The sequence below is a fragment of the Chanodichthys erythropterus genome, chromosome 15, assembly GCF_024489055.1.
Source record: "Chanodichthys erythropterus isolate Z2021 chromosome 15, ASM2448905v1, whole genome shotgun sequence".
NCBI lineage: Eukaryota > Metazoa > Chordata > Actinopteri > Cypriniformes > Xenocyprididae > Chanodichthys > Chanodichthys erythropterus.
Window position 1 is genome coordinate 6685994 of NC_090235.1, and position 13129 is coordinate 6699122.

General features: G+C 36.5%; 1 protein-coding gene across 1 annotated transcript; it reads right to left on the reverse strand.

The window, feature by feature from the left end:
- Positions 1 to 270: 270 nt before the first annotated feature.
- LOC137037729 (antigen peptide transporter 2-like) lies at positions 271 to 11699 on the reverse strand. Its single transcript, XM_067411955.1, has 12 exons — positions 11240 to 11699; positions 7885 to 8020; positions 7055 to 7169; positions 6817 to 6947; positions 6410 to 6615; positions 6107 to 6304; positions 5881 to 6009; positions 4691 to 4876; positions 4112 to 4285; positions 3844 to 4003; positions 1762 to 1898; positions 271 to 1680 (listed from the first exon to the last, which is right to left on the reverse strand). The coding sequence occupies exons 2-12, from the start codon at positions 8006 to 8008 to the stop codon at positions 1468 to 1470; spliced, it is 1773 nt and encodes a 590-aa protein (XP_067268056.1). The 5' UTR covers positions 8009 to 8020; positions 11240 to 11699; the 3' UTR covers positions 271 to 1467.
- Between the last annotated feature and the right edge of the window lie 1430 nt (positions 11700 to 13129).

The following is a 13129-nucleotide window of genomic DNA, read 5'->3' on the forward strand; positions in this document are numbered from 1 at the left end:
TGTATCGAATCATGATTCAGATCGTGTGTCAAACTGCCAACGGATGAAACCACGTGACTTTGGCACTCCAAACAGCAGATTCGACACACTGATTCACCAAAAATATTCTTGTTGCTTTATAATATTAATATTGAGCCACTGTACTCACATGAACTGATTTAAATATGTTTTTAGTACCTTTATGCTCCCTATGAAGGCCTCACTGAGCCATCAGATTTCAACTAAAATATCTTAATTTGTGTTCTGAAGATTAACAAAGGTCTTACGGGTTTGGAACGACATGAAGGGTGAGTAATAAATGACAGAATTTTCATTTTTGGGTGAACTAACCCTTTAAGACTTTTTAAAAGTCACATTTATTTTATAGCGTTTTTCACGATACATATTGTTTCGAAGCAAAAAATATCCAAAACAGTAATTTTATGGCATATGAATGGTAGCTTAATAAAAAAAATGCAGGACTCTCGTTTTCTAAATAAATGATCTACAATTTCCAGGTGAATTGAAATTAAGTAAATCTGTTGAATGAGAATTTGGTGACACTTTATTTTACAGTGCCATAGTTACACATTACTACATGTATTTACTATAGTAATAACAGTAAATTATGCATAATTACAAGTAACTAACCCTAAACCAAACTGTAACTCCATAGTAAGTATATGTAGTTAATTAATAGTACTCAGTACTTATTTGAGTAATCACAACGTAACTACGGCACTGTAAAATAAAGTGTAACCGAGAATTTGAAATCCATTTGCATGTTGGATTGGGGCAAAGGATAAAGTAGATTTTATTTCTCTTGCTGGCTGAAATGTATAGGCAATGCTGTTCATAACACTTTTTGTTACACTGTTTGAAACTCTATATATCCTAATAGTAATCAATAAACTAAAAATGAACCAAACCAAAAATCAATAAACCAAAAATGTTTGTCCAATCACTGCAGTCACAAACGGTGTATAGAACAGGGATTATACTGACTTGGATCTACCTGTGCATTAAACGGTTTTATTGAACATCATCCAGCCAATCAGAATTGAGTATTCAGAGAGACCATGGTATAAATATTTCTCTTAAAATATGTTTTTAATTTCTTAAAAGTAATGATAATAAAAACCAGATTAGAAGATTAGATTAGCATGCTGTTTCTATAAATATAGGCCTATTCATCCTTGTGAAATGGTTTCAAATATTTAATTAAAATCCTGCAGAATTAAAAAAGAACAAAAGGAGTAATATAAACAGATTACAGCAGAATATGCTCTATTTTTGCAAAATATGCTAGATGTGCTAATGCAATGTGTTTATACATAAATATATTTCAATGTATTTGGTGAAGAGCAAAATAAGAGACAAAACTTAATATCATTGTGTGGATTCTTTGCACTCTTTTTCATGTTTTTTTTACACTGTGTCTTCACCCTTGCCTTGGATGTGCATTCTTTTCTATTATTTCTCAATCGGTTAACAAGTAGTCTCTGGGTTGTCTTCATTAAATCGACTCTCTCTTAATTTGTAGTAGATTCCTTTCTTCTTCATCAGCTCCATGTGGGTGCCTTTCTCAGATACCGAGCCTTTATCAATCACTATTATTTGATCTGCACTCTCAATGGTCTTCAGCCTATGAGCCACAATCAGTCTGGTTTGAGTCGTGAAACATGCCAGGGCATTTTGGATCTGATGAAGCAAAGAAAATGAACAAATTTTTGACCACATCAACATTTAATGATGATTTGACTGATGCATGTAGATGCTTACCATCTTTTCACTCTCAGTGTCCAGGCTGCTGGTGACCTCATCCAGTATGAGGATCTGAGGTTGTCTGATCAGAGCTCTGGCAATAGCAATGCGCTGCTTCTGACCACCAGAGAGAAGACCACCACGCTCTCCAACCTCTGTTTCAGGCAGAAAAAAGACATGACAGATTTGGTTACTCTTCTGTCATCAAGAAGAGTCCCAAACAAATGCACATACAGTAGACCCCAAAAGATTTCAGTCCCTTTAGACACTTAAAGGTGCCATCGAATGGAAAATTGAATATTCCTGGCATAGTTGAATAAGTTCAGTACAAGGAAATGACATACAGTTAGTCTCAAACTCCATTGTTTCCTCCTTCTTATATAAATCTCATTTGTTTAAAAAACCTCTGAAGAACAGGCGAATCTCAACATAACACCAACTGTTACGCAACAGCGGGATCATTAATATGTACGCCCCCAATATTTGCATATGCCAGCCCATGTTCAAGGCATTAGACAAGGGCAGCCAGTATTAAAATCTGGATCTGTGCACAGCTGAATCATCAGACTAGGTAAGCAAGCAAGAACAACAGCGAAAAATGGCAGATGGAGCAATAATAACTGACATGATCCATGATATCATGATATTTTTAGTGATATTTGTGAATTGTCTTTCTAAATGTTTCGTTAGCATGTTGCTAATGTACTGTTAAATGTGGTTAAAGTTACCATCGTTTCTTACTGTATTTCACAGAGACAAGAGCCGTCGCTATTTTCATTTTTAAACACTTGCAGTCTGTATAATGCATAAACACAACTGGCTTTAGCCATGGAGCACTAAAGGGGCCGCGCGCTGAATCGGCACATTTCTAATGATGCCCCAAAAGAGGCAGTTAAAAAAATGTATTTAAAAAATCTATGGGGTATTTTGAGCTGAAACTTCACAGGCACATTCAGGAGACACCTTAGACTTATATTACATCTTGTAAAAAAACGTTTGATGGCACCTTTCACACATGAATTTCATTGAATACAAAATATTAAATTGGCTTCTTGAAAAGTTTTCTTTTAAAAATTTGCTTGTATTTCTTTTAAAAAAATGCCACCTGTTTTGATATTTTGTTATGTAATGCAAATACATTAATACTTTTTTAAACTTTTGGGGCAACTTTTGTGTTTGTTAGGGACTATTTGCTAACACTTTAGGTTACATTTATTAATATTAGTTCAAGATAAGGTATAGGCAATGTTTTGCCTATAGTAGCTCTGTAAGTTGTTTACATTTATTATTATTGTAATGTTATGTGCTTTGAGACATGAGGTAATTTAACACTGTCTCTTGTGATGCTTTGCAGACTCTGCTCTGGCTGTGTGTGTTCATGTGTTTTGAAGGAGGCGTGGTTTTGGAGATGCTCTGAAGGGAGGGTGGGATCAAATGCTTTCAAAGCTAACCTGCTATTGCTAGCATCTCCGAAATTGCCTAGCCTACCATTAACTAGCTATAGTTAACATGAACTAAATATGAAAAATACACTCTTCTAAAAATTAGGCACAATGTACTGTATTAATTTAACAGAACTTTCTGTATTTATTATTACAGGTGTTTTACCTGTATTTAGAATTTTCACTTCATAGAGTTGTGTTGTAGGGTTAACGGACATGTCCGTAAAATTACTGGACAACGTCCTGGTAATGAGCTGCCAGTACTTTTTACCATTATTTTACGGATTTATTTTTTACAGTGTGCGTCTAAAGCATTTATTAATCTTAATTTCAACATTTAGAATATAAAAAAATATATTAATATCAAAAGTTGTATCTGTTAATATTATTTAATGAATATGAGCATAAACTACCAACAGATACTGTAAATAAACAGATAAAGATAAATACTGTAAAAAATGTATTGCTCATTGTTAATGTTAGTTAATGCATTTACAAACATTAACAAATTAAGCTTTTTATAAAATGTTACCAACCGTTTATTAAATAATAAAGACTACTTTTTTTTAACACATTGTATTTGGTAGGAAAATACCTATATTACAAATATATTTGAACCTATTTACAAAATTGCTGTAGTAAAACTGTAGCATATTACCTGTGTCATAGCCATCTTTCAGAGAGTGAACAAAGCTGTTAACATGAGCTTGTTTTACTGCAGTCTGTAGCACATCTTCTGAGTAACTGTCAAGTCCATAAGTGATATTGTTGTGAATAGAGCAGGAAAAGAGCTCTGGTTCTTGGCTCACAACAGCTACCTGCATTGGAAACATGCATTATTCACAAATCTCAGTTCATTGTGGTATGGACTAAGCATTGTAAAGCTGTATACATGCAGCATTTAAGGTAAGCAGGCATGTTATTACCTTTTGGTGAAAGTACTTGTGATCATAATCCTTTAGGGTCCTTCCATCCAGGAGGATTTCACCAGACTGGGGCTCATAAAGATGCTTTAATAGGGCTACACAGGTGCTTTTCCCCCCACCCGAGACACCCACTAGTGCAGTAACTGACCCTGGTTTTATCTCAAATGAGACATTCTACAGAGATAGAATTGGAGGAAAAAAATAGATATGTAACATAAGAGCAAGTTTTAAAAATAATGTAAAATAAATTAAATACATATATAAATAATTACTATATTAAATATATTATTATTCTTACTTCATTTATGCTCCCACCGATCATTACATTGTTTTATCTTTAGCAAATTACAATACAACTTATTGTTTTGTTCAGTTTAGTTTTCATATTTAGTTTCTGATTTTGTTCTATTCTATGGGGAGGAACTGCATTCAGTATTATATCAAATTCAGGTAGGCTAATTGAATACATTCATCATATTTAGGTTACCCCAATAAATCAAACAACTTTCAAATTAATTTATTTTCAGTAACTGACTGTTTAATTCACTTAAAAGTTTTCATAAAATCATATAAATGTACCTCCAGTGCTTTCTGGTCTGGGCATGTTGAATAAGAGAAGCTAATGTTGTTAAACGTCACATGTCCCTTGAGCTGGTCAGGTGCAAGATCACCACATAAAACTGATGGTTTGTGGTCCATATACTCAAAGACTTTATCAGCTGACTCCAGTGACTCTATAAGGTCTATATGTAGTTCAACTAATGTCTGGAATAAAGAAAATAATGTTGAACTATTTCACATTTTCCTATATTATTAGCATTAAAATGTGCAATTTTAAAAAGCAGTGGTTCAATCTCAGTGGAATTATCAATGATTTCCTTTACTTACATTCAATCAAAATCAAACTTGAATGCTGAAAAATTGTCAATATAACTGAATTTGTTTGACAGAACATCACAGACATTTGCTCCATAAATAGATGTTGTTTAACTAAAAACTTTTGTTTAAGGTCACCATGATGGTGATCAGTGTTGTTTAATCACATCATGCAATTGTGTGGTCAAATGAGTGAAAAACATTTTAAAATTATCTGACTTTATAGATCATTAAACAAACCATGTTTAATGTAATGCTATTAAGTTATGATTTGTTAAAACAATGATTGTAGTAAGTAACACCAGTATTTCCAATAAAAATGAGAAAATATGCAAGTGAACTTGTTATTAATTGTGTAGACACAAGCAGCATCAACATTCAGCATGGAAAACACAACATGGTAACAATCAAATTATTTTAGATAATGAGACTGAACATCACAAAACAGATTGCTAACACTGGCAACAAACAACAACAGCAAAAACAAAAATGGACAAATAAAATTATAAAACAAAGATAGTTCATAATTTATAAATGCACTCTGGGAGTCAGCATTTTACTTGAAAATGAGAATACTCACAATAAGTAAGGTGAGTAAAGAATATACTTTTTTTTTGGCATTGAGAATTTTAACTTAATCTAGTAAAAAAAAAAATGCTTCTTTTTAAAGTCAATTGGTTTTTACAATGGAATTTTAGGCTCTATATGCTAGACATTATTTTATAGTTTAGACCTACTGCAAATAGGAACTGCAAAAAATATTTGTTGCCATAATAAATTTGCTGTTTGGGATTCTCAAACAAACACAGTAATGTTTTGATTGCAACATAAAGCCACAGTGTTAACACCTTTCATGGAAATCAACTTAAAATGACTGTGAATATGTGTCTCACTTGTACATAGCCTCCGATCTCCATTTGGTAGAGTATGAAGGACACAAGGTTTCCAGGTGTCATTTGCCCTGATTTGATCATTTGATGCCCGTACCACAAGATCAGCACCCGCATACCTAACTGGAATAACTGAAAAAAGAAAGCTGATTAATGATTATATATCTTATACAAAAATTCCAATGCCTTGACAAATATATTACAATGTAAATATACATGAGATTATTACCCTCATGAACAGCAAGTAAGTAGCTCTGACACTGTCTCTGTGTATTTTAAAATGGTGTGTTTCTTCCAGTCTGCCGTTATACATCTTCTGCTCCACCTTCTCAGCACCATGACTCCTGACAGCTCTGATATGGTAAATGCTTTCTCCAGCAACCTGGTTACTTTTTACTATGGATTTTTTCACTGAACTGACCAGTCCCTTACACACACAAAAAGAATACATGATAGTTAATCAATCAGGTTAATATGAAGATATGAAGATCATAGTATCCAGTGTATTTCAGTGTATTCACTGTCCATTTACCTGATAGTACTTGTTGTATATTTTCTCAGCAGTGATAGTAATTGGTGACTCAAGCGCACTGAGCAAGGCCAAGGGCCAACAGAGCTGTATCATGAAACAGTAGATGCCGATAGTCATAACAAGGCTGCGCAGGAGGATGTTGACATTTGCAGCCAGAGACCGGCTCATCAGAGATGCATCACTGGACAAACATGTAGTGATATCCCCTGTACAAAGAAGCGCAGTCTGAAAAATCCAGCCTACATAAACTAATATTGAAAGTTGAACATCTATGTATATGTGTTTGTTGCAATGCAACTCCAAAATAACACTTGTGCTGTTTGTCAATTGCTAAATACACATGGAATAATTGTTCTTGCTTCTACTTCTCTGTGTTTGCATCATTTTTGTGGACATGCATGACTGACCTTTTGATGTTGTTTCAAAGAATGCAATGTCTTGCTTAACAAAACGACTAAAAAGACGTTGCCGGACTCTCTTTGTAAGCCTTGATATTGTGAGCATGAACAATCCACCTCGACATCCAGCTGAAAAAGAGCTGGAAGTGCATGAAATACATGTTTTAACGCACATTCAGTCCAAATAAGCTAGTGTCCCTATAATCAATAAACTAAACTGGATCATGTAAACAAAGATCAAACTCACCCTCCAAAAGAAGTAAGTCCCATGAAGAAAATTGCACTTGCAAATGTGTTACTATCAAATTTAGAATTCAAAGCATCAATTATTTGACCAGTAAATGATGGCATGTGCATTTCACCTGAAATTATAGATCAAGATAATGGACAAAGTCTCAGTGAAATGTTAAACACACTGTAAAACTTAACAAATATCCTAACTAACATTTTTATTTAACTTTGCACAACAATTTTATGAAGTTAATAAATCTGTTAAACTGTAAATACAACTTGACTTCATAAGCTTTCAAAGGAAGAGGAAACAATATTAATGATCAACAATCTCAAAAATGGATTAACTAATTTCAACTTGTCAAACTGAGTTACCATAAATCACATTTTCTGGTTACCTATAAGGCCAATTCACACTGCATCGGCAGATGCTGACCAATGGCAACAGACCGTCAGGTATTGTCTGATCAGTGTGTTACACTTCAGCATGTTGCCATTGGTCAGTGATTGTTTTAACCAATTTAACATGTTCATTTGATATTTGTCGAGTCGTGGAATGTCTGAGAAGTGACGTATATTGAAATCTGGTGATTGTCTGCAGTGTTTGGTGTCTGTCAGTGCAGTGTAAATTAGCCTATAGACTACAAACACCCATATCTATACAAAGATGTATTAAGCTTTATTAACTCAAAAATGATTACCTTTACTTTATTTTAAGGTAATTAGTTTCTTCAGGTTTTCTAGATAAAGTCAACAATTTACAGTGAAGAGGACTTATACAAAACTAAAATGCTGTGTGGTAATAATCAATTAAAACAAAACCAGAAGCTATTTGTAATTCCTCACTGATAACAGCTGCAACAAGGAACAGGAAAGCCCCACATATTGGTACCACATCAGGTCTGGACAGAGACAGTAGTCTGAAGAGTGTCCTCAGAGGTCTGCGCTCTTCTGGGACCACCTGCATCATGGTATGGTCCTCCTAGACAAAAATGGATGCAATTATTCAAAATGCATTCTCTACATATAGGCTTAAAATGATCATTTCCACTTATATCCAGTATATAGCCAGCAGCCTTTAAGCTTCTGTTGAAGATTTCAGTGGGCTCTCACTTTAGACACTTGGGCGGCACATGATCAAACTTGATCATTGAAATGTGGCTAAAATAATGTCAGTTGTTTCAATGGTGAAACAATACACCATTGAAACAATGCTTAATGGTTGAAAAACATTTAGCTAGTACATATATAGACTACATCAACTATGAAATATTAACATGTTGAATCAACATCATGTCTACAGCAACAGAAATATCTGCCTTTTAAATTATTACGATTGTTACATGCTGGCCTTAAGTTACACAGGGGTGTCCAAAGTCCAGCCCACAACAATCCTGTTAAAAGGCTTTTCAATCCACAAATCACCAACATTTACCATAGATTTAGTAGCACTAATTGTAACTTTGGTATTGTGGCAGAAATGTGGTCTATTAATATTTAATTTTGTTATATAATGTAGCCTATTAAATCTATTAATAGAGTAATGAAATAGAGGCCTAATTACAGAAATTTGTATTGTGAACTAGCAGTTCTGTGCATTTGTATGTATAGCTACTAAATGTGTTTGACAAAATAAAAAAATCATTTATTGACAAATAAATGCTTTATTTTATTTATTTACAAAATAAAACATTCTAGTAACCATAGAAACAATATTGTTAATTTTTACCATGGTAGTGAGGTTGTTACAGCTTGATTGTAAGTATACACACAATGAGGAAGATAAAGGGTAGAACAGTCTTTAATAAATCCACAGGAAAGTAAGTCCACAAACTGGCAAACATGAGACAACCATACAATGAACGATAGTGGACAATGATGAACTGAAAACACAAGACTTAAATACACAGACAAACGAGGTGGTTAATGTAACACAGCTGATAGTGATGAAGGTGAAGGCGATCAGTAGCTATGGTGACAGATTAGTGGCGGGAAATGGCACGTCCTCACGCCGACAGATGGATGGAGGAGGTTTCAGTGGAGGATGTCAGTCTGGGAGAGGGCTGGAATAGAGGAAGTCCAGGGGAGGTGCAGATGGTGGTGTAATCCAGGGGTTGCCTTGAACAGGAAAGTCTTGATGCAGCTCCAGGCCACAGCCAGGACGGCGTCCCACAGCGGCGTTGCTGGAGAGAGGAGCCATGGTGGTGAGGGTCTCCACACCACGATGACGAGTGGAAGTGACGGACCCGATGGAGGAGGCGCTCTGTGCATAGACAAAGAGCAGAAGGAGCAGAGTGATATCGAATGTCTGAGTCCGCAACAGAATCGCAGCGATGACCCCCTGAGATGAAAGCAGGGTACCGGAGGGCTGAGGCAGAGCTTGAGGGAAGGTGGAGCCAAATGGAGCTGTAGGGGTGGAGGGTCAGAGAGCAACGAACAACCCGCAAGTCCGTGGCGATGTCTGAGCCAGGTGGAGTCAAGGGTCTGAGGGAGTCCAGTGGAGCTGAAAGCTCGATGGTAGCTGCTGTTGTTGAGGGAGGAAGGAGCAAAGGCGGAGAAGTCAAGACGATGGGCCGAGGTGGCACGACGGGATCTGAGGCTTGGGGTGGAGCCGCAGGATCTCCACTGCCAGAAGAAGCTGGCTCACAGCAGGCCCCAGGTGTAGCCATACCACTGAGAGGAGGCTGATGTGGAACCGAGGGAATGATGGGAGACAGCGAGGGCTGGGTAGCAGGCATGGCTGAGGGCTGGAGAAGGGACTGGTGATGAACAGAGACTGGAGAAAAGGAGAGCGAGGCTGGGCGGGACCAGCTCATCAAATAGAATAGACAGGTTCGGGAGGGATTAAAGGGGGTAGGGAATCCTCTCCAAAATAAAAATAAGAATTCATGGTGTCTGCCTGTAACTCACTCTCAGTGGCAGGAGTGTGGGCGGGGCTCCATTCCATACCTTCACACTCATCACAAACTCCCTTGGCGACGGATGTTGCAGTAGACTTGCACACCTGGTGGTTAGACTCGCAGTGCTCCGGCTCCGCGGTGATGTTTCGCTCAATCGTTTTGTTGGTCACTGGCTCCTGCATCACGGTAGAGGCGGGCTGGTGTCATTTTGTCGTCAAATCCAACGGTGAAAGACGATCCACATGATGCCAGCACCCACTCCACATATGCAGCGAAGCTCCCTCAAGGCCCCTCCCCAGACAACTGTACCTTTGTGGCAACTGTACCACAGGCAAGTAAATCCACAAACTGGCAAACACGAGACACAACCATACAATGAACGATACCAGACAATGATGAACTAAAAACACAAGACTTAAATACACAGACAAACTAGGTGGTTAATGGAACACAGCTGATAGTGATGATGAAGGTGATCAGTAGCTATGGTGACAGATTAGTGGCGGGAAATGGTGCAAAACAGAAATCCAAACAGCGGTTTTACTTGTGGTGATCTAAATGTAAGACCAAAGGTTAATTTAAATAAGAGTACAGTTCTCACTTCAGACAGAATATGTGTTACCCTTCAAAAATTGGGGTTGCTAACATTTTTACAGATGTAAATGAAAATAAAAAAATACATTTACATCTGCTTCCCAACTCAAGCTACTGCTACTGTCAACTCAAGCTGTCAAATGTGCATTTCCAAGATACAAAACATGTAATATTATTAATATTGCATTTGTGATGCTACAATTAGGCTAGGTGCTAGTGCCATCTAGAACTTGGTGACACTGCCACTGATCTCAAATGATGATCTCAAATGTTAATCTGGAGCCCTGTATAGCTATATACCCTATAATGTATATTATCTATATATAAAAATGAAGAATTATCCAGCCCCCAGTATGTCCATAACATAGAATCTGCCTCCCTTAAAAAAAGTTGGACACCCCTGTACTACCTATTTATGCTTATAATTATGATTATTATCTGCAACATCATCGCAAGCACATAGAAATGCTTTAGCAGATGCCTAGAATACATGCAGCACGAAAAGCAGCCACTCAATCATCCATCCATCCCCCTATCCATCTATCTGTCTGTCTGTCCCTTTTTTTTTAGCTAAACGCGAATGTTTTCCATTCGCCCTGCTTTAAAATGAAAAGCGAAACGTCAAACAAGCCGAGATTTAGCAGAACACTTTTATCCAAAAGCGTGTTTTCACAAAGCAAAATTGATAACGTAATTTCGCTCATTACCACAATATTGTTTCCAAATGCGTCGAGACACAGTACTTCAGTGTTTCAGTCAGGATATAGGCTACACGACTCTCCTTGCAATATAGCGACGTTGTGAACCTCAACTGTGTGTGGTTGTGGAAGCCGTTAAGTTTCGGTTTCTGTTTGCCACTGCTGAGATATACTGAATTTTGATGCGTAACAAAAAGGAAGACCTTTCCGTATCAGGAGCAGCTGTACAGAGACTTTGGGTCCATTCTTCGTACCTCAGTCAATAGGCCTACATCTGAGATGATTTGACAGAAGCCAGATCTTCTAATTGTGATTTTCTAATCTAACTGATCTGTGCCTAATTTGGTTCTTCAAACGAATTTGCGTATTTTTATTAAAAAAACCTTGTCTGGATTAAGGTGTTTTGAGATTACTGCGCGTTCTTTTGTTCATCGTAATGTGCAGATCCAGCTTATGCTATACCGATACTCGAAACCATGATCAGCAATACAGCGATTGGCTCGCGGCAAGACAGCAACGTAATGACATCATATTAAAAAAGAACATCGCACACCTGACGAAAAACTTCTGGACCTTTATGGAAACAGCCAAGCGACAAAAACGAAAAGTTATAGGGCCTAGGCCAAGTTCAAGCAGTTAGCCATTTGCAAATCTCATGCACTCTTTTTTGCAAAACTCTAAATACATTCTAATCACTAAAACACATTTTGCACTTTGATGCAGAATGGTAAACACAAATGGCAAAAGTTAAACAACACAGTTGTCATCATTTACACACAACGGCTCACACTTGTTTTTAATGATGTGACCAAACCAACTGTAGAAAATATAAACCAGCTCAGAGTGCACAGCATGTTGATATGAACAAGAGATATAAACAATCTGAGAGGGAGGGGCTAGAGGAAGAATGTGTGCAATATTGTAAATGTAATATTTCATATGAATTTGTTGCAAATGTGATATTGCAATATGATACAAGTTAAAAAACAAAACAAGACATTATGACTGCATTTTAAACACAATATTGTGAATAGCTGTGCAAAGAAACACAATATGCAAATAAATCACTGTGAATCAAATAAACCAGGCCTCTGTAACCTTTGTAGCACTATTATTTTCATTATTATCTCAGATAGCAATGCAAAAACACCACATTCCATCTTAGAATTAATACCAGATTACCTCTGTTTATGTAACAACAGAGATAAATCAATGATAACCTGTAACATAAATCCAGGCCTATAAGAATAAGCATGCCTATTTCACATCTTCTTTACAACATGCAAAAAGATAGAATGGAAAAGCCTTTAAAAAGGATGCATGCGTTAGTCCTTGTAGTAAAAATCTTCAATCTGTGATGCAATATTAGTCATTATTTTTGGGGAAAAGTGTTTTGACCAAAGGAAGAAATTCCATAGGCCTCCTGTTAAAAAAATATTGCCTTGGATTTACAAAAAAAATAAATAAATAATTGAGGCAGCTATTTGCATCATCAGACTTTTAAACAGGCCTATTTTGAACTCAACTAACGTTATGTTTACACAACCACAACCACTTTTGTGTTTTTTGACGTTTTTGGAGACAATAACGGTATGGTTTTCAAAAACGTGCACTTTGAAATCCATTTTCAAAAGTTTGAGTTTTCATGCCCCCAAAACGTTGTTGTCATGTAAATGAACGGCCAAGTGGCATAAAAAGTTTTACGTTTTTTTGTTGTGTTGTGCAACGGCCCCTAATTTGTGTTTGACCAATTACACTTTACATGTCTTTAACATGCACCCTTATTCATTAGTCATTTTTGTCATCAGTTATAAACAGTTATAAAATGACTCTGAATAATTAAAAGTTGAAATATGAGAAAGGTTGCTAGATTTATGTTGCAATATGGAGAAATACGTA